Here is a 23,680-nt window from a genome sequence, read left to right as displayed (position 1 = left end):
TAATTCTGGATGGTCGAAATATCAATGCCGAGGTATATAGTAGACAGCTGAGATCTTTTCTACTTTGCAGTTTTCACATAGGAAGCATCAATTTTTTTTATTTATTCCTATTAGTGCTGCATTATCTGAATGACCTCTTTTTTATCTTTTTTGTTTGTGCTCCTTTTTAAGTAGTATACGAATTGAAATTGTATCACCCTGTTAGACACAAGAGCAATATTTCAAAAGTTTTTCCATCCTCGGAAACTCTTAAATTTACTAGTAACTGCAAAGCGTTACCACATTTTTTTCCCGATCAGCCCGAGGATAACAATCTATTCAATATAGGGAAAAAAAGAAGAAGAAGAAAGTATGAGAGAAAAATATTCTTCTCCGCCGCCGCGAGTGTCCGCGTAATAAAACTCCTGAAAATAAAAATCCCCGTCATCAGAATATGCACATCTCAGACTGTGGTGAGACTTGACATTAAAAAAATGCAAAACAGTAGTCTGTCGGTGAGATCGCACCAAGCGACTTTCATCTCTTCCACCGAGGAACATAAGATACATCTCGGCTATACTGTAGCGATAAAGATCACAATTGATGGCTACCAGGTAAAGGAGGGACTTGGTTGGAGGCGTGGTGATATCGTTTCATTGGTCGATCGACGAAAATATCAATGGAGGGGAGTGAAAATCGATAGAAAGTAGGGGCGACTCGATTTACAACAACAGGATAGCAGTCTATGCCAACAACCGACAACGCAGACACCGCAACCACAACAGGACGTTTCTAAAAATTTGTTCTTTAACGTTGTCGGTACGGATATTTCGTCGTGTCTCGCGAACGGTTATCTCGAAGGACTAAATCGGGTGACTAGAGTGTACGTATCTTTTATTTCTCAGTGTTTTTGTGTGTGGAAGTGAATATTTGGCCAATCTGGCGGCGTACCTTGAAGGAGGTCCCGCAATTGCCCCTGTGGGGACCCTCACGTTAAGGGCCGGGTTGGCCCATGTGCCTATCGGGCCCAACTCTGGTTATTTACATTCAACCCACAATATAGGTCAGTTCTATTTAACTAAGTACAAAATATCATCATTTAATATATGGTAAACTTGTAATCTTAAAAATATAACACGCAGAATAATTAGTTTTTTATAGTCTATTTTTATGAATGAAAGAGATACTTCGAGAATTTCCGTATGAATTAATATTTGTATAAATATTAATCAGCTTGCTTATAACTTCTAAGCATCTGAAATTAGACAAGTAAAGGTAAATTTTCGCTTTTCCTCCAGCTTTCAAAAACAACTAGGTATCATCGCTTTTCAAAAAAAAAGTTTTATTGAAACTTCTTCCTTTATCTGTGCTGATACTATCGGATTTAGCCCGTAATGATATGGTGGAGATCTATCTATGCAATTTCAATTTTTTCTTTGATTTCTGCTTTTGAGGAGACACAAAGAATATAGTTCGTTTCTCACAGAACCTAACATTCTTTGAATTTGGCCAATTGTTTGAATATTTTTTCGGTTGAAGTGATAACTTGCTTTATCCGTTACAATTATACAGTTTTGATATAGAAGATCTATCATTTGTTTGAACCATTCTTCAAAAACTTCCTCATGGTACTCACTGGCACGCATAAGTATTTCAAAAATCACTAAACCACCAACAAAACTGTTTGATTTACCGTTGTGTACTAGGATTAGTCGGCGCTCGGTTAGTTAATAATTATAAGTTAATAATTTCATCTTGCCAAAATTAATTTGGTGTTGTGTCCTTTATTGATACATGTTTCATCTAAATTGAATGTATTTCTTCTTTGGTTTCCAATTTCTTTTATCTTAGGGAGTTTCTTCTTTGGTTTCCAATTTCTTTTATCTTAGGGAGTTTCTTCTTTGGTTTCTAATTTCTTTTATCTTAGGGAGTTTCTTCTTTTGTTTCCCATTTCCTTTATCTTAGGGAGTTTCTTCTTTTGTTTCCCATTTCTTTCATCTTAGGGGGTTTCTTCTTTTGTTTCCAATTTCTTTTATCTTAGGGAGTTTCTTCTTTGGTTTCTAATTTCTTTTATCTTAGGGAGTTTCTTCTTTTGTTTCCCATTTCCTTTATCTTAGGGAGTTCTTCTTTTGTTTCCCATTTCTTTTATCTTAGGGAGTTTCTTCTTTTGTTTCCCATTTCTTTCATCTTAGGGGGTTTCTTCTTTGGTTTCCAATTTCTTTTATCTTAGGGAGTTTCTTCTTTTGTTTCCCATTTCCTTTATCTTAGGGAGTTCTTCTTTTGTTTCCCATTTCTTTTATCTTAGGGAGTTTCTTCTTTTGTTTCCCATTTCTTTCATCTTAGGGGGTTTCTTCTTTTGTTTCCCATTTCTTTTATCTTAGGGAGTTCTTCTTTTGTTTCCCATTTCTTTTATCTTAGGGAGTTTCTTCTTTGGTTTCCAATTTCTTTTATCTTAGGGAGTTTCTTCTTTTGTTTCCCATTTCCTTTATCTTAGGGAGTTCTTCTTTTGTTTCCCATTTCTTTTATCTTAGGGAGTTTCTTCTTTTGTTTCCCATTTCTTTCATCTTAGGGGGTTTCTTCTTTTGTTTCCCATTTCTTTTATCTTAGGGAGTTCTTCTTTTGTTTCCCATTTCTTTTATCTTAGGGAGTTACTTCTTTGGTTTCCCATTTCTTTTATCTTAGGGAGTTTCTTCTTTTGTTTCCAATTTCTTTTATCTTAGGGAGTTACTTCTTTGGTTTCCCATTTCTTTTATCTTAGGGAGTTTCTTCTTTTGTTTCCAATTTCTTTTATCTTAGGGAGTTACTTCTTTGGTTTCCCATTTCTTTTATCTTAGGGAGTTTCTTCTTTTGTTTCCAATTTCTTTTATCTTAGGGAGTTTCTTCTTTCGTTTCCAATTTCTTTTATCTTAGGGAGTTTCTTCTTTTGTTTCCAATTTCTTTTATCTTAGGAAATTTTTTCTCCTCACTGCAAAACCGATTCTTCCTATTGAAATAGACTTTCCATCGAAAACGTATATCTTTTGAAAATTTCCATAGTATGCTTCAACTAATTCCATGGTAATTCTTATCATTTCCAATCGTGGCAAGGATTTTGTTTAGAAATTGTCTTAGTCTTACTTTTAAAGGATTTTTTATTTAAAATTTTGGTTTTCCTGGAGCTTGACGCGCATTTTCAAACACCAAGCATACTACTAATCAATTTCACTGCGTTAATAACACTTTTACATATATGTTCGTCAGAAAATTATTTGAACGATTAAATTTTAATTTTTTCCACTTTCTGTTTAAACAATTTTTCGGCGTTCACGCGGCCCTTCCAAATTTTCCATGATCATACTAGAATTCACAATAAACTGCACACTGCACCTTGTAAATTGTAACTAAATGAAAAAAAATACAATACAATCCTGACTTGATGGAAAAACTACAATCGTAATTTCGGCGAAATATATTGGATTTACAATGAAAAAAAAATTTAACTCCGACTTGCAGCAACAAATCTTATTGTAAACCTTAAATCATAAAGTTTTTGGCCTGCCTAAACCTTCTTATATTGTTCTGTACAACTTATGGTTATAAAAGATCAATGAAAGAACGACAACTTATATTTGCACAGTTGTGACTGAATTCTCAATCTAGCGACAGAATTTTGATTTGCATTGTGAGGTGCTTAAATTAAAAAAAAATCAAATTGATCTTTGGCAAATCATATATTTAGAGGCGAATTTAAGTTATTATTTAATTTCTGTAAAGAAATAATTTTTTTATACGGTTATTTTAACGTTGTGTCGCGAAATTTCATTTGCAAATCTCAGTTTAGATTACAAATAGTTAAAATATATAAATCATTAAAACCACCCCAAAAACAATCCCGAATTAATTAAATAGTGGTCTGGACCTTCAAAAAAAAGGACATAATTTTATATTTTTTGAAATAAACGTCCTTGAAAACCAAAAAGACGAAGCAATAAGTAATTGCTGATACTCTGCATGAAAATTTATCGCATCTGATGGAGAGATCATATAATTGGATCATTAGACTACAGATGAATCAAAATTGATTGACAGATATCAATATTCTGATTCAAAAAGCAGTGAATACCAAGATGGTGGGCAATAATTAGTTACACACAGTTGTAGGTCATAGAAAAAAGATTATAGTTGAAATTTGAAAACTTACAGATTTCTGCGCTCAATATACAAAAGATTATATATTTTTCTAAGTGATAAAGGTGGGGTAAGTGGACGGATTTTATAAAAACTGACAACCTATCATTTAAAAACGATCCATTATGTTGGTTTTCACATAAAGAAGGTGACTGATCATATATTCTGATATACTATAAAAATAAACTTTATCTTTAATACCTTTTGTTTTTTATTGCGAAAAGTTTATGTTTTTTCATTATGTAATACATAACACGTGGAACTATTAAAAAAAAGAATAACGTAATAAAGATATTCTTGATTACTTAACCGTTTTAACTTAAGATAGTTTTTAGTCAAAATATTTTTGTAGGATAATTTCAAAATCTAAGAAGAGTTGATTAACCCTCTTGTTTTGTCACTTTTAGAGCGTCAAAGTATTTGGATTCTAGTTTCGACTCTGTTTCCACTATCTTTCTATTCATTCGTCGTATTGGTTTCTTTTTTTTTCCTCTTCTCCTTTTTCTAGCAAAATTTTCCTGGGTTTTCCTTCATTTTGTTCCTATCACTTTTCTTACTAGGTTTCGTATTGTTCTCTTTATATGCCAGTTTATATCGTTTCATTTACCTCTTATTTTCATTATTTTCCTTCCTCCCATCGCTCTGATTTTATTCTAAAAGTTTTCATAGTTATTTATCAATTCTTCTACGAATTGTTTCCATTTTCTCCTATTAATCTTTTAATTTTTCTCTTGATTTTGTTTCTTATAGTTTTGGCTGTCCATTTGTTCTCTTCACTTCTATTTCTGCTACTTTTTTGTCCTTAACAATTTTTTTTCTTCATCTATCTACTATTGGATTTTTGTACCTTTTTTTCTATAATCACTCACTATTCGTTGATTTTCGGTATTTCCTTCTACTTTCTTTTATTATTTACATACTTCTTTCTATCTTTTGTTGTAGTTCCTTGACTTTTCTATTAGTTGATTTTCGGTATTTCCTTCTACTTTCTTTTATTATTTATATACTTCTTTCTATCTTTTGTTGTAGTTCCTTGACTTTTCTATTAGTTGATTTTCGGTATTTCCTTCTACTTTCTTTTATTATTTACATACTTCTTTCTATCTTTTGTTGTAGTTCCTTGACTTTTCTATTAGTTGATTTTCGGTATTTCCTTCTACTTTCTTTTATTATTTACATACTTCTTTCTATCTTTTGTTGTAGTTCCTCGACTTTTCTATTCGTTGATTTTCGGTATTTCCTTCTACTTTCTTTTATTATTTACATACTTCTTTCTATCTTTTGTTGTAGTTCCTCGACTTTTCTATTCGTTGATTTTCGGTATTTCCTTCTACTTCCTTTTATTATTTACATACTTCTTTCTATCTTTTGTTGTAGTTCCTTGACTTTTCTATTAGTTGATTTTCGGTATTTCCTTCTACTTTCTTTTATTATTTACATACTTCTTTCTATCTTTTGTTGTAGTTCCTCGACTTTTCTATTCGTTGATTTTCGGTATTTCCTTCTACTTTCTTTTATTATTTACATACTTCTTTCTATCTTTTGTTGTAGTTCCTCGACTTTTCTATTCGTTGATTTTCGGTATTTCCTTCTACTTCCTTTTATTATTTATATACTTCTTTCTATCTTTTGTTGTAGTTCCTTGACTTTTCTATTAGTTGATTTTCGGTATTTCCTTCTACTTTCTTTTATTATTTACATACTTCTTTCTATCTTTTGTTGTAGTTCCTCGACTTTTCTATTCGTTGATTTTCGGTATTTCCTTCTACTTTCTTTTATTATTTACATACTTCTTTCTATCTTTTGTTGTAGTTCCTCGACTTTTCTATTCGTTGATTTTCGGTATTTCCTTCTACTTCCTTTTATTATTTACATACTTCTTTCTATCTTTTGTTGTAGTTCCTTGACTTTTCTATTCGTTGATTTTCGGTATTTCCTTCTACTTCCTTTTATTATTTACATACTTCTTTCTATCTTTTGTTGTAGTTCCTCGACTTTTCTATTCGTTGATTTTCGGTATTTCCTTCTACTTTCTTTTATTATTTACATACTTCTTTCTATCTTTTGTTGTAGTTCCTCGACTTTTCTATTCGTTGATTTTCGGTATTTCCTTCTACTTTCTTTTATTATTTACATACTTCTTTCTATCTTTTGTTGTAGTTCCTTGACTTTTCTATTAGTTGATTTTCGGTATTTCCTTCTACTTTCTTTTATTATTTACATACTTCTTTCTATCTTTTGTTGTAGTTCCTCGACTTTTCTATTCGTTGATTTTCGGTATTTCCTTCTACTTTCTTTTATTATTTACATACTTCTTTCTATCTTTTGTTGTAGTTCCTCGACTTTTCTATTCGTTGATTTTCGGTATTTCCTTCTACTTCCTTTTATTATTTACATACTTCTTTCTATCTTTTGTTGTAGTTCCTTGACTTTTCTATTAGTTGATTTTCGGTATTTCCTTCTACTTTCTTTTATTATTTACATACTTCTTTCTATCTTTTGTTGTAGTTCCTCGACTTTTCTATTCGTTGATTTTCGGTATTTCCTTCTACTTTCTTTTATTATTTACATACTTCTTTCTATCTTTTGTTGTAGTTCCTCGACTTTTCTATTCGTTGATTTTCGGTATTTCCTTCTACTTCCTTTTATTATTTATATACTTCTTTCTATCTTTTGTTGTAGTTCCTTGACTTTTCTATTAGTTGATTTTCGGTATTTCCTTCTACTTTCTTTTATTATTTACATACTTCTTTCTATCTTTTGTTGTAGTTCCTCGACTTTTCTATTCGTTGATTTTCGGTATTTCCTTCTACTTTCTTTTATTATTTACATACTTCTTTCTATCTTTTGTTGTAGTTCCTCGACTTTTCTATTCGTTGATTTTCGGTATTTCCTTCTACTTCCTTTTATTATTTACATACTTCTTTCTATCTTTTGTTGTAGTTCCTTGACTTTTCTATTAGTTGATTTTCGGTATTTCCTTCTACTTTCTTTTATTATTTACATACTTCTTTCTATCTTTTGTTGTCGTTCCCTGACTTTTCTATTAGTTGATTTTCGGTATTTCCTTCTACTTCTTTTTATTATTTACATACTTCTTTCTATCTTTTGTTGTAGTTCCTTGACTTTTCTATTAGTTGATTTTCGGTATTTCCTTCTACTTTCTTTTATTATTTACATACTTCTTTCTATCTTTTGTTGTCGTTCCCTGACTTTTCTATTAGTTGATTTTCGGTATTTCCTTCTACTTTCTTTTATTATTTACATACTTCTTTCTATCTTTTGTTGTAGTTCCTCGACTTTTCTATTCGTTGATTCTCGGTATTTCCTTCTACTTTATTTTATTATCTCATATCCTCTTTTCTCTTTTTTCTTATTTCTACTTCTATTTTCAGCTCTATTTCCACCAGTCAATGGTTTGTGTGTTTTTTTTAACTATTCTAAATATATCATTAATTCTTGATTATTATATTTTCCCAATTTGCTTCAATACTTGTATTTACCTTTCTATTACTTTTTTCTTCGTTCAATAGACATAATTAAGAAAAAAAAATGGAAAGTGATTTAATTAAAAACTGTTATTTGAGGACTAAATAGCTGCCGATGCTAATGACAAACGATAAGTAAGTACTGCTTTAATGATAGAGGTACCTAAGTTTGTTTAAAACTACTTTTAAATAAAGAGTCATATAATTAAATGGATATTAATTCTGGTTTTTTTATAAGGTTTAACAACTTAATTCGCCTGTAAAATGTCGTGTAATGTTATAAGTCTTAATAAAGTAGACGTAAAAAATCTTTAGTACATAATTACAGTCTTTTCTTATCTACGCTTCGATGTTTATTTGTTATTGAATTTGAAATCTCGGGATTTAATCAATTATGATTTGAATATTGGAGTAGTATTGGGCCAGTTAAGAAGCTTGATATTTGGGTATCTCGCGAATTGAAAGAAACACAAAGAATTAATGATATGTAACTGAAACGAAATGAAAAATTGGTACTGTACAGTAAATAGTTCGAAATGATCATTGAGCAAACACGATGAACCAGCACAAACCACATCGAAAGCTGAAAAACAACAGAAAAGAGCTCATGCTGTCAGTTTGTGTTTTTGGAGCTGCTTCCAAGGAACCAACGATCAATTCTGAGGTTTACTGTCAACAATTAATGAAACTGGTTGAATCAATCAAACAAAAACGGCCAAAATTATCAAATCGAAAAGGTTTAGTGTTCCACCATGATAATACAAGACCTCATACATCTTTGGAAACTATTGGAGCTTGGCTGGGAAGTGATGTCACATCCCCCATACAGTCCTGATCTGGCACTATCTGATTACCATTTATTACGAAGTTTGCAGAATTCTTTGAATGGACAAACTTTCAGAAATGTCTCTATTCTCTATTAAAAAAAGGGTTTTATTTTTACTATAAAACCGAAATTGCTTTGTCCCCAACCCACATTTCATCCATTTCCACGTGGAAGTAAATAATACATATTTACTTTTAGAGCTTGTTATTTACCCTTTGACTATTAATGTATATCGTATGTTTGGGATCAATATGACTAAGAAAACCATGAAATAAATATCTAAAACAACAACTCACAATAGAGCAAACCCAGATCTACGATTTCTTTTCCGAGTGCTTAATATTAAAACAGTTGATTTTAATAATAAGAAAAAACAATTATTTATTTATAATGCTTTTTTTTTGAAAACTAAATAATTAGTATATTTAGAAATCGATGGTATTAATGGTAACATTTATTGTACAATTTGTATTATCGCATAAGTTCAGTCCATTCGGTAGATATTTCATTCTTTAAAAGTAAAGATGTTGAAGTAGACGGTTGACAGATGTTTTAATTTTTAGTACTTCTATATTTTCTTGCATATATTTATCTATGTATCCTTCTGCTACGTTGAGAGAACGCTATCCTCCGTTCTTTTCAGAATGAACGAATCAGCACCACCAACATGTTTGCCGAAAAACGCCTCGTCCGGTATATTCTTTGCGATTTTTCAGTACCAAATATTTTGTAAACAAGTTTTGAGACAACGCTGATGATATGCCATCCAAAATGCTACGATTTCGGTATGAGATAAATTATCTTCTGTTTCTGGGTAAATTTCGCAGCTAGGAGAGATGTAGAGACATTGGAAGGAACGTTATCATCAAGTAAATTTCACTGCATCTGTGTAATAAGATGGAAAGTCAATTGTGGTATAAGATTAGCAGTTAGTAATCACCAACGGATTGCAAACTGCACATCGATACGAAATTTCAGAACCTATGTCATGCGTTTTTTCCTCTTTCATGGGCGAAAATTTCACTTTCATGTCTATGATTAATAAGTTAGGCATCGCTTAAATAAACTGGCCAGCTCGATCGCCGGAATTGGATCCGATAAAACATTTCTGGGACTACCTGGGAAGAAAGTTGGACAAAGAAACCCCCTAATGATTGGCGTGGGATAACTGATACCAAGAATTTATCGACAACTTCATCTAAAGCGTGAGAAACCGTGGACAGACTCTAATGAGAGCCTGTGGAGATAATACATTTTATTTAATCTCTTTTTTGTAATTATTTTGTTTATTTTGGTTTGATCATTGAAGAAGAAATATGGTGTAAGCAACTAGTATCATTAAAAACATAATCTTAACATAAGTTTATTGAAAAAAATCGACTCTTCCTGCGTTCTGTCAAGTCTACCAATGTTTCTGAAACGAAATTTATTAAAAAAAGGGGAAGAAAAATTTTTTCAAAGCGGCATGTCAAAACCTACGCATGTTATATTGCCTAACCTACATGCATAATAATGAATCATTCATTTCAAAACGTCTATTTACAAAAGATCTAATTTAAATAAAACATCGTGCTCGTCAGTTACATCTTGATAAACTTGGGGAGGTGATGAAAATATGATCTCAAAAACCACGAGATTTAAATTATAATTATTACCAATCATTCAGTTCGTTCAATTGTCGTCTTGACCTCTTCATTGTAAATCGAAAAACATTTGTAAACAATAACAAACTTCAATACGAGGGTTGATAATTTAGTTTTGACGGTGGCAACACTGATGTGAATATGTCAAATCTGACATTGACGTCATAAAGTTTGACATTTGATGGGTAAACGTGTTGTCGTACGAGTGCTACTTGGTCATGGAATTAAGTCGCGAACATTTCCGTGATATGATTTTATATGACTTTCGACGTGGATTAAACAGTGCCGAGTACCATCTCGAATCACCGCGTTTCACTGGTTTTCCTAATTCAATCGTTGTCGCTACAGAATTTCATGAATATCGTCCAAAATCAGCTGTTGTAACAGAGACATACCATGAGATTGAGGTATACTTTGACTGATATTCCGTGATACCGTCAGCGCTGTAGAAAAAATCCATTTCGGGATATCGACGCAGTACTGTACGCGACATGGTTAAAAAATTTGACATCAAGGGAGGTAGAATTGAGCAAATTATGGATGCCAAGACTTCTGAATTTTGAGCAGAAGTTTGCACGTGTCTCCTGAAGCGGTATGAAGAGAAAGTAGACAATGTATTGCACCGAATATTCACCACAGAAGTGACTTGGGTACGTTGTCTATTAAGTGGAGGAAAAAACACGAAGGCGCGCTGGTTAAAGCGAAAATTACACTGCTAGCAGGGATGGTGTTGTGTACTATGTTTTAGGACATCAGAGAAGTAGTTGTGGTTGATTTTCTCACTAAATAACGATTTGTCAAAGCTCTGAATCATACTAAGTTCCTAAAAAACACCTGTCTATAAAATAAAACGCGATATTTCAATCCATAGTTCGATATTACTACAACACAACGCTAGATTGCGTACAGCGCGACTTAAGAACTATCCCAGCTCGGCTGGGTTAGCAAACACTGAAACACCCTCCTTATAGTCCCGATTCGTCATCATGCGACTATTATTTATTTGGTCCATTGAAAGAGGCGTTCGATAGCAATACAGATGTAGAATTCTTCAAACCACCCTCGTAATAAACTGATGAACAAAACTATTAGAAGATCGGATAAGGTGAGAAGTATCTCAAAAAACAAATGGAGTGAATATTTTAATCATTCTTTCTACCTAACTTTTTCAAAATAGATAACAAAATTTATAAGTTTTTTCTATTTAATCGAAATTTTCATTACATTATCGTCGAATATCAAATAGTAATACACCCGTAAACTCTCATACAATCGACCCAGTATAAGATGAATTGAATCAGAGGTCACATTGTAGAATGAGTTTCCAACTATTCTAATTTTTTTATTAGTCGTTATTGGAAACACTTGGCTTTTACAAGTTTTAGTACATTTCAAATAGTTGCAGACCTTTACGGCGCCAATAAAACGTAATTTATTGACCGAAATATTTATAATCAATGTCAGTGTGATTTATGACTAGCTACAGAAATTTATACTCCGTTTGGAAATAAAATAAGGGAAGATGTATTAAAATTTTTGTTGGATTTTTTTTATTGTCATCGTTAAGCATGGGATTATTGCAAGTTAAGGTGTTAATTTGTGTTCTTTACATTTATATGGCAGTATGATGAGGTTTAACTTACGATGTTAGTGTTAATACAAACTCACTACTTTTTTCGTTCTGAGTAGATAATTTCCTCCAGCTTAGATTAGAAATACTTATAAGACCTCAATTTCAATCAACTGATTGATTTATCACTTTCCAATTCTGTCATGGGGTAAATGCGAAAAAATTTCTCAAAGTTTCTGATATTACTAAACTAAAACTATACTCTACTATAAATTTTTAAGATGATTCTCTACTAATGGCTCTAATATTGCTAATTGCTTCACCTTCAAATCATGCATCTGATTAAATTTACATTTCTCACTTTCTTCTCTATTTTTGGTTCAAGATATTTTGTGATGAAATCCGTTTATTGGATGTTTTCATGGAGAAAGTATAAAGGAGCTGCTTTAGAAATTGAATCTAAGTCAATTAATTTAAGAGAATCTACTACTAGGAAACCTTTAACGAGAACACCTTCAGTGTCGCCATCATAGTTGCTCTAATGTTTTCCCTCCAGTGATTTCTTGAGTTGAGGGAACAAAAAGAAGTCTTACGGAACGAGGTCGATGCTTTAAGTCGGCTGGGGTATGCCGCTGATCATGTTTTTTTATTAGGTAGTGCATTGTATTGGTGTATTGTCATGGTGGAGCTTACAAGAACTATTGATCTCCAAATTGACCATTCCTTTAGTGCATCAAGTTCTGGATTTAAAATTGTATGGATCGCAATGTTACAATTTGTCAATATTCTTCGAAATATGACCCGCTCCATCAATACAATTCGACTATCGAGATATCCATGCGGTATAGTCTCTGTGGAAGGCTTTAACGAGGATACCTTCAGTGACGCCATCATACCTGCTCTAATGTTGTCCCCCCAGCGATTTGTTGAGTTGAGGGAACAAAAAGAAGTCTTACGGGACGATTTCGATGGTTTAAGTCGGCTGGGGTATGTCGCTGATCATGTTTTTTTATTAGGTAGTGCATTGTATTGGTGTATTGTCATGGTGGAGCTTACAAGAACTATTGATCTCCAAATTGACCATTCCTTTAGTGCATCAAGTTCTGGATTTAAAATTGTATGGATCGCAATGTTACAATTTGTCAATATTCTTCGAAATATGACCCGCTTCCATCAATACACTTCTACCATCGAGATATCCATGCGGTATAGTCTCTGTGGAAGGCTTTAACGAGGATACCTTCAGTGACGCCATCATACCTGCTCTAATGTTGTCCCCCCAGCGATTTGTTGAGTTGAGGGAACAAAAAGAAGTCTTACGGGACGAGGTCGATGCTTTAAGTCGGCTGGGGTATGCCGCTGATCATGTTTTTTTATTAGGTAGTGCATTGTATTGGTGTATTGTCATGGTGGAGCTTACAAGAACTATTGATCTCCAAATTGACCATTCCTTTAGTGCATCAAGTTCTGGATTTAAAATTGTATGGATCGCAATGTTACAATTTGTCAATATTCTTCGAAATATGACCCGCTTCCATCAATACACTTCTACCATCGAGATATCCATGTGGTATAGTCTCTGTGGAAGGCTTTAACGAGGATACCTTCAGTGACGCCATCATACCTGCTCTAATGTTGTCCCCCCAGCGATTTGTTGACTTGAGGGAACAAAAAAAAGTCTTACGGGACGAGGTCGATGCTTTAAGTCGGCTGGGGTATGCCGCTGATCATGTTTTTTTATTAGGTAGTGCATTGTATTGGTGTATTGTCATGGTGGAGCTTACAAGAACTATTGATCTCCAAATTGACCATTCCTTTAGTGCATCAAGTTCTGGATTTAAAATTGTATGGATCGCAATGTTACAATTTGTCAATATTCTTCGAAATATGACCCGCTCCATCAATACAATTCGACTATCGAGATATCCATGCGGTATAGTCTCTGTGGAAGGCTTTAACGAGGATACCTTCAGTGACGCCATCATACCTGCTCTAATGTTGTCCCCCCAGCGATTTGTTGACTTGAGGGAACAAAAAAAAGTCTTACGGGACGAGGTCGATGCTTTAAGTCGGCTGGGGTATGCCGCTGATCATGTTTTTTTATTAGGTAGTGCATTGTATTGGTGTATTGTCATGGTGGAGCTTATAAGAACTATTGATCTCCAAATTGACCATTCCTTTAGTGCATCAAGTTCTGGATTTAAAATTATATGGATCGAAATGTTACAATTTGTCAATATTCTTCGAAATATGACCCGCTTCCATCAATACACTTCCACCATCGAGATATCCATGTGGTATAGTCTCTGTGGAAGGCTTTAACGAGGATACCTTCAGTGACGCCATCATACCTGCTCTAATGTTGTCCCCCCAGCGATTTGTTGACTTGAGGGAACAAAAAAAAGTCTGACAGGATGAGGTCGATGCTATAGGTCGGTTGGTTATAATGCTAATCTTGTTTTTTTTTTATTAGGTAGTTGGAATTGTCGTAATGGAACTTCTAAGAATCCTTGAACTCCGACTTAACATAGTAATTTACCGCGGACCCGTCCAATTGTAGTTTTTTGAGCACTTTTATCTCACCAAGTTGATTATGGAGGGTGGCAAGCCGACAATGTTAATTGCGCCAAAAAATTTTCGAAAAAGTCGCTGCAAAAGTAGCCGAGGTATACACTTGCTTTAGGCCAACAAAGTAGTATTTCAGCCGCGGCGTACACAACATTTTTTAGACAACGCATAAGATCCAAAACATTTTCAATTACATTGGGGAAAGAAAACAAATAAGAGAGAATTATGAACATTTTAGTTATTGAACAATATAATATAATTATTAATATTTAATGGATTGGATGCAGATGGAATATGTATATCTCTACTAGATGTTGATGAAATCTCTGTAGATGTGTTTGTGATTTCGATATTTTCTTGATTTGTTGAATGATTCGTATTTGTGGTGGAAGAAAGTATTCTGTTAGCAATTTCAATCTTGTTTGTTATTGAATCATCTATATAAACTTTAAAGTTATGCAAAATCATCGAAATTCAACTGTCAACTGTCAACATTGAAGGAAGTTAAAGTTGTCTACTCCAGAGCGTACCGAAAGTGTTTTGTAGTACGGAACTGTCACTTTCACTACACTCAAAACGCAACTTCCGAACAACTTTAAGATGGCGTCGTCTAAAAAGGGAAATAAAGGGATATTATATTGAAAAATAGCACTGCTTTTGTTATTTAAGATCTTTGCACTTTCTCTACTACTGGGTGGCAAAGCCGTTGCAACCATACAAAAAATGCGAGCTTTTGGTTCATGAATCAAAAATAGAAAATAATATGGAATAATTTGTCATGATTTTAAGAGATTTTGAAAGGAATATTTATGATGATAAAGAAGCACGAGGATATCTAACCTTCCACGAACGACAAAAGATTTTTTGAAATGAAAGTTCCTTCATTTTATTTTTCTTTTTTTTCCATTCCACTCATGTACTACAAAGGATAATCCTAAAGGTGGGTCCACACGATACAGACTTTTGTTCGCACAGATATCTGTACAGACTATAAAGTCGGAATCAAAAAATTTACCTAAACATTTGGATAGAATGTTTGTACGGACATTCTGTAACATTCTATCCAAATGTTACAGACAGATGGCTAAAATTTTATTGCAAAGAAAACGTCAGTTATTATTAGCAGCCGCAGCTTGCATTATTGTGTAAGAAGAAGAAAAAGAACTGAAAAAAAAGATCTGTATGGTGTAAAAAATGGTTATTGTAGCGATTTGGGTATTCGCATATAAATTTAACTAGTGAGTTTATGATGATGGTTGTGATTTTCAAGACTATTTGCGAATGGACGTAGATGTATATAATGAACTTCTAAATTACCCCGTTAATAGTGAAACAAGATACCCCGGTGCGAAAAGTTATCACGCCGGACGAAAGACTGTCAGCAACTTTAAGATATTTAGCTACTGGAAGTAGATCATACGAAGATATAAAATACAGTACTGGAGTATAAGAAGCCGATTCGATTATTCTTTTGATTTAATTTTCCAAGTGGACGGTAAATTTTTATAAATTTTAATAAATTCGTTGACAAACTCCTTGGAATATTCACCTTGAAACTTCACCAATAACTTGACTGATAGCGAACGATAGATTTTAGGGATTTTATGGATGTATGTAGGACGAATTATTACAGGAGAATTTTCATAAAAATAAAACTTTTGTACGATAGGTTGTAGTGGTGAGGATAAATATTCCCTTGAGGAATTTTTGATTGTTAATGTTTTCTATTCTATAGCATAAAAAATCGTTTTGAACATCATTTAATTGCTCTGTACTTGGATAGTTTGTTTAGCATTAAACACAATAAAAAAAGTTAGAAAAAAAGTTTCTCTTATATGCAGAATTTACAATTTGATTATTAAATAATTATTTGGGTCGAACAAAAATCACAATTGCAGAAAGATACTACAATTCCAATAGATCTATGTTGATATGTATATTTAATTAAATCATAGTAAAATAAAATAGTTTTATTCAATCAATATACTGATTTCTCAATTAGTTTTCTGGGTCTTAAAAATATTATAAATAAACGCAAAAATCGAATCAAAGAGTTGCGGATTTTCGTTCGAAAATACAATTTAAATTTCTTAGCTACGATAAATACGCAGACTTCCATGCATACTTCGACTTTTGGATCGCACCGACACAATTCTATAGAATTTTATGGAAGTCTGTATCGTGTGGACCCACCATAAGATAATGAGATACATAGTTGCAGATAAAAATCTTTTTGATCATAAATGTTAGGTTATGAAATAATATCCATCAAATGAGAAGTTTTCAATGAATTTGTAAATGCGTATTTTATTATTAGCAAATTAGATATATATTTCATATTTTTCTATTAATCTGAATATTTACTTTTAAGTGATAAAATTAATGAAACGTGAAGGAAAATGCACGCATCAATGAGACCGATCCTCGAATTTTTTCACGGCGGTAAAGCTACAATGATACCTTGATATTTGTGTCAATAGCATGAAAATCCTTCTTCAATTTTTTTATTTATTTACAATTTGTCATACTTTTAATGGCGAGATCAACCAACCGGCGAAACAGTGACGGTTCAAAAGATTCTAACCTAACAAAAAAATCTGACGCTTGTGACCGAGTAGGTACCGTTCGAGAAATATCCAGAAAAAATTTGAAAAAAGACAAGGGACATTTATTTAAGTGTGGAATTTTGTTAGTTACAGTGAAATAAGATTAAATGTGACCAAAGGATTAGTACGGGTGGTATTTTTGATATATAACCGTAGCAAGATTTGCCGCTTTATTTGTTTTTATTTATCAGTATGTTATTCAATGAGTGAGTAACGATATCTATTACTCTCGAGGATAATTTTTGTAAGTTATCACTCGCGAATAGATAAGGGCGAGGGAACAAAAAATTAAGCAAGTAAAGTAGCCGTTTACTGAGAATGTTATTAATTTATTATCGTAATTTGGTAGTTGATAAATGTTCCAACTATAAACATTACGTCTCTGTTATAAATTTCCAAAAAAGAACAGCGAATCTTTTGTTATAGCGGCTTACGGAAAACTGGGTGTTAGTTCGCGAAAATTGGATAAAAAATTCCAAATCAATAAGAAATATGTAAGCAATATTCTAAAGGAACAGAAATTAAGAAAAATCGGCACCCACTTAAAACTTAGAAATTCTCAATGAGTTTTCGTCCGATAAAGGTTTGGAAATCATGATCGACGACGAGTCATATTTTACTTTTAACGGGAGTAAAACAGTGAATGGAAACTTATTATTTTCAGAAAGGCGACAAGACAAAAAACTTCAACTAGAAAGTGTTGGTGTGGGTGGTGATATCTTCTGTTGGTCGTTCTTTAGTATACATTTGTCCTGGAAATTCTATAGTGCAGCTTATAAAGAAAAAACATCTGAACGTTTTATGAAAATTGGGAAGCTACTATTTAAATTATCAACCGAATTTTTTGTCCACGCACCCATATTAATTACTAAAAATATAATTTAAAATGTTCGATGTCGCTAAAGTTGATATTCGTTGGGATAGGCGCATAGTTAAAATGTCAAACCTGTTGCTAGTTAGTAGGTATAAAACAGAAAAAAAATTAATAATCGGATTCAAAAAATTTCGTTATAATGCTCTTCTGTGACGTGTAGACTTTAGAGAATGATATATCAGAAACCAACATTAGTCAGACATCTAATTCGTATCCTAGACATCCTGGTAGGGCTCTTCCATGACGCGTAAGTCCTTAGGTATACACTCTCCCTGCACTTCGCTCATATCTTCTAGATTTTCCTGAAACATGCCCAGGTGATGAATGCGTGCATCGAGCGCACTGATTATACGGGATCTTTCAAAACGTTCACTGCATTAAGCGAAAAGAATCGATTAAAAATCACCAAACAATCACATGTCTATAACGCAAAGTTCAAAAATGCGGCAGCAGCTAAATACTTTTATGGCTCTCTCGACCACTCGATAGGGAGGATCTTAAACGTTCCACAAGCTTTGATTGGCTAAATCATATTGTTAATTTGCGATTAATCTATGTTTTATAGACATGTGATTGGTGATTTTCAATCGATTTTTTTCACTTAATGCAGTTATATCGTTATATGTTATATGTTATATCGCATGCGAACGTTTTGAAAGACCCTGTATAGAAGGGTCCATCGAGCAGACATTTGCAGTTATAAAGACGGTATATTCAATCCCTGTATTTAGCTTGAAACGTTTATTACCGTAAATAAAAGAAGAAAAATTATAAAAGAGTAACAAAGAGTTGATACCTACGCTAACCTAACCTATTCTAACCTAACCTAACCTAACCTAACTTTACCTAACCATTCTTAAATTATAAAGCTTTTTTGTGGAAGGTAGTGTGCGCGAGAAAATAGTCCGTATCCCCCCCAGGTGATTATGAAGAGAAAGACGTTCCATCATCATATTTCAATTGCAACAGAAGATTTTCTGTAAGGTCATTATAATTTCTCTTTTCCGAGAAAATACTCCCCAACCTTTAACTTCTAACTCAATCATAGAATTGAGTATTTCTCATAAGATGTGGGTTTATATATTTTCCATAATAAGCTGAGTAAATTTTTGACAAATGTAAGAAAAGCAGTTCCCGTTTTTATCTAGTGATTCAAAAAACTGTTTCATGTTGCCCAGTTTTTTATGTAATAATATTGTCACAAGCTATGAATGAATTCTGGAGTATATTTTTGTTTCCAGGCTCAAATAGAGGGACAGTTTCTTCTTGCCCAATCCTCGGTTCTATTGTCCTAAAGACATAAAACATGGAATCTTAGTGTAATCACTTTGTTGCCATAGAAGAATCGATCGAAATTTGCCGCTTATGGTCAATGAATTTTATTTTATTCAAGACTAACGAAATTTTATAACATTCTTCGTACAACAGATAGCGTATATTACATTTTGAGCTATCATTGAACAAACACCAGTCGTTTTGTTCGTATTATTTTTTGTTTTTGATATCTGGACAAAATGTAATACCGTTTTCATCAGAAAAATGAAGCTTCAATTCTTTATCTTTTCCACGATTTATTTTGTTATCTAGGGAAAGCAATTCTTTTTTTTAATGCTTATAAATCTGAAACTTGCTTAGAGAGATTTAAGCCTTTCACAAAATCATCTAACTCATTTTGGAATAAGCGTTTTAACTCATTTGACATACCTTCAAAATCAGTATAATTTTGAATTGAGCTTGGTCCTTCAATCTTGCTCTAATATATATTTTTAAACACTTAAAATTCAGGTGAGCTCTGCACTGGAATATAATTAGTACTTGGGTACTATTTAGTTCAATTTTTCGTGTTTAAATCGTTTATGATTTCGTACATCTCCCCGAATAGTCGTTGATGAAAATTTGAAAGCACTTCTTTCAGCACTAATTCATAATCATAAACATTCCACACGAGATTTACAAACACAATTGAGAGCCGAAGACTTCTCATTTTCATCAAGAGCGTGCCACACTACGCAAAATATAAATTTTTCACGATTCTGATAAAACTTTTCAATAATCTTTACACACAGATTCTAAGCATATATGGACAATTTAACTTGGATTGCTCCAAACAACGTCTCGTCGAACTACTTTAGATCCGATCTAAATACAGTAAAATACGTCTATACTCCAGTAGCTTCAGTTATTCAAAAGCTTTTAGGTTAGATTTGATAAAAACAAGCCATAAGTGGACATTATCAACAAGAAAATTCGTGGCAACTGTTGATAATTGTTCAAATTAACAGCAGACCCGACCTATCTCTATCTCACACTATTTTGTTTTATATAGTTGGTAGCCATGTTTATATTAATTTTTAATTTAATTAAGTTGGCAAGGGACAAGCACTCTTAGATATGTTCAAGTGATAGTGAAATAGTGACACAAAAATTGTGACAGGAAAAACGTGTTTCAATTTGTAATTTTAAGAATTTTTAAGTATTGAGCAACAATCCAAAACAAGTATCATTTCTTCATCATTTCTCAACAAAGAACCCAAACTCATCGAAAATAACAACAGCAACAAACAAAACAACGAATTTACCAAGTAAAAACACATTTAGAGTCATTAAAAGACGTCGAGATACTGAGATTGTGAGACCAAAATAAATAAATTTTTGTTATCCAAGAATAAAGAATATATTATTTTAAATTTAAAGCTCTTTTCAGATGATATACCGAGGATTTCTTTCAAAAATTTAACATACAATGATCGGGATTTATTATCCTGTAACCTGCATTTCATTCAACAGATCATTTTAGAACGTCTATGTGCTATATAAACACAAACTTCACTTAGTACCTGTCTCATAAATGTTATTTTGTTCTTACAGGTAGATTCGAGCCAGCCGCAGGGATGCTGATAGCCTGCGCGGGCTGCGAAAAGCCTATACTCGATAAATTTTTGCTAAACGTCTTGGAAAGGACCTGGCACGCCGATTGCGTCAGGTGCCACGACTGCCATGTTCCTTTGACCGATAAATGTTTTTCCAGGGAGAGCAAATTGTTCTGTAGGAGTGACTTTTTTAAGTAAGTAGTGAAATTAGTTCAATATGTTCTTTCGATCTTTTGTACAATCGTGTTCCTTATTTGTCCTATATTTCGTCTTCTATAAGTCATTCTAAATCAAATAAAGACTCTTAGGAAAATATAGAAAGAAAAAAATGAGGAGTAGATTATCAATTATACGTCAATTTTAATTAATAAATAAATTAATAGTTTGAAATTACAGTATTATATAAAATCATCTATTTTTATGGAAATGCTGTATTTAACTTTTTTTCAGATAGTTTTGCCGTGAGATTTTCAATTTACATCTGTTTATAATAAACTGAACCTCGAGCTGTCTTAATATAACATTATAATGATAAGATACCATTTTCTAATCAAACTAATCAACATTAATTATTATTTGTAAAAAATGAAGGATATTATCTAATTTATGGCACACTTCTAACTTGTATGATAAATAGGTTTATCAAGAACAGAGCATATTTAGTATTTTTTTCGATAATGGGATTGATATTATACAATAATTAATTAGTCATTGTATAATAGAAAGATTTAATAATTGCTTGTATTCAAAATCGTGAAAATAATTGTCATCTGTATAGTTATCGGCATCTAGTTAGAAAAAAAAAACAGAGACGGATAATATTTCGAATTTTGAAACGAAATTTGACTTATTATGTTAAAGATAGGGGCACTTTATAACTTAAATTTAGCATTTAGTTTTCTTCCTCTAACATCTATAGTTACTTCATAATTAATTATCAAAATTCGAATAAATACGTCGCTCCACTCGTTTTCCAAATAGCGGCTTGGCCGATTAACTACGTCATCAGCGCCGATAGTGTTGAGTAGTATGTTTGAGGTTATTATCAAAGATATTATTTTCAGTTAAATTTCAAAAATAAAATCTTCCATCTACAATATAGAAATTGGTTTATCAAATAAAATACATCACTATAGATGCAAGTAAGATTAAAACTAATTAAAAAAAATTATGAAATTTTTTGAACCCAGTTTGATGTTTTTAGCATCTAAGCTACATTCAAAGGGATACAGTTATTAACGAAATTCAAAAAATCATTTAATTATGACTCAATTTTGATCTTGTCAATATAAAAATGATTTTATCTTATAAAACATAGTTTATTGCTTTTTAATTGGAAACTAAGCTGTGAATGTGATTAGGAGTGAAATTAGTAATAAAATTTACGTTTTTTATTTTCTTGAACCGATTTTGATTTTAAAGTAATAGATTTTTAATAATTATGAGCCAATTTTGATTTTCTCATTATAAAAATTTTTCTTTCTTATAAAACATACTTCATCGCTTTTATTTACTTCGAAACTAAGCTAAGAATGTGACCAGGAGTGGAATTGGTTATAAAATTTACGTTTTTGACTCTCTTAAACCGATTTTGATGATTTTAAAGTAATAGTTTTTTAATTAATATGAGCCAATTTTGATTTTCTCATTATAAAAATGATTCTATCTTATAAAACATAGTTTATTGATTTTATACTTGCAAACTAAGCTATGAATGTGACCAGGAGTGAAATTGGTTATAAAATTTACGTTTTTGACTTTCTTAAACCGATTTTGACGATTTTAAAGTAATAGTTTTTTAATTATTACGAGCCAATTTTGATTTTTTCAATATAGAAATGATTCTATCTTATAAAACATAGTTTATTGATTTTATTAACTTGCAAATGTGACCAAAAGTGAAATTGGTTATAAAATTTACGTTTTTGACTTTCTTAAACCGATTTTGACGATTTTAAAGTAATATTTTTTTAATTAATATGAGCCAATTTTGATTTTCTCAATATAAAAACGATTCTATCTTATAAAACATAGTTTATTGCTTTTATTAACTTGGAAACTCAGCTATGAATGTGACCAAGAGTGAAATTGGTTATAAAATTTCATCATAAATTCCATTTTAATGGATGCGATTGTTAAAGAAATTCGAAAATTCATCTAATTCTTACCCAATTTTGACTGTTTCAATATAAAACTTGTTCTGTCAAATAAAATGTAGTTTATTGCTCTTAGTTGACATAAAACTAACCTATCAATATAACCAATTGTGAAATTAGTTCTAAAATTTAGTTTTTTCAATTTATTGAACCGATTTTGATATTTTTAACGGCATCGGTTTCTTTCTAATGGAAGAAGTTGTTGAGTGACTCCTCCAAAAAATCATCTAATTGTGAACCAATTTTAAATTTTTTAATATCAAATTCTGTCCAATAAAACGTATTACTTTTTGATCTCAATTTTTTTTTCTCAGTAAAATGTTAACAATTTAACCAGAGCTCTAGTCATCAGCTAGGAAAGTTCAATTCTGATTTTTCATCTATTTGTATACTAATTTTAATATTTCCAACGTAAATATTAATTTTTTCACTTCCATCATTTGAGTTCAAACTATATGTGATAAAGCATGAAATTAGTTCTAAAATTAAAGATTTTTACTATTTTTGAACCGATTTTCAAATCCAATATTCCTTTATAAATCTGAGCAAAGGTAATTCCAAATTCCAAATAAAACTGTAGAGTCGAAGTAATTTTAAAATTTAAATTGCTAACGAAACGATTCAAATCATTTTTTTTATCAATTTAATTTAACGATTCGATGTTCAAAAATAATTTAAGCAGTTTTTAAATCAGTATCTATATCGAAATTTTGTAAGTTTTAGTTGTAACCACACTGCGTAGATTTTGTTTGATAATTTACGAAAACAATAGACGAAATGTACAGTAGAAACCCCAAAGCAAACAATAAAACTTCGAACAAAAGTCAAGATAATTGTGGCGATATGGGGGACGGATGATAGTGCAGCCCTTCAAAATTCATATCAGGGAGGAGACTTAAACGGAGGGCAATTACCATAAATAAATGGAAGTGC

The 23,680-nt window shown here is 31.9% G+C and overlaps 1 protein-coding gene across 1 annotated transcript in view; it reads left to right on the top strand.

Annotated features, from left to right (window-relative positions):
* The first annotated feature begins 719 nt into the window (after positions 1 to 719).
* LOC130442800 (LIM/homeobox protein Lhx5) overlaps positions 720 to 23,680 on the top strand; it is a 116,240-nt gene continuing 93,279 nt past the window's right edge. The window contains exons 1-2 of the mRNA XM_056777156.1: positions 720 to 1,042; positions 20,590 to 20,785. Of these exons, the coding sequence (XP_056633134.1) occupies positions 20,613 to 20,785 (173 nt within the window). The 5' untranslated portion in view covers positions 720 to 1,042; positions 20,590 to 20,612. The remainder of the gene's footprint in view (positions 1,043 to 20,589; positions 20,786 to 23,680) is intronic.

Source organism: Diorhabda sublineata, chromosome 4 (assembly GCF_026230105.1).
Source record: "Diorhabda sublineata isolate icDioSubl1.1 chromosome 4, icDioSubl1.1, whole genome shotgun sequence".
NCBI classification, from domain to species: Eukaryota; Metazoa; Arthropoda; class Insecta; order Coleoptera; family Chrysomelidae; genus Diorhabda; species Diorhabda sublineata.
The sequence above is the reverse complement of the archived record's forward strand: the minus strand, read 5'-3'. Positions and strand labels throughout refer to the sequence as shown.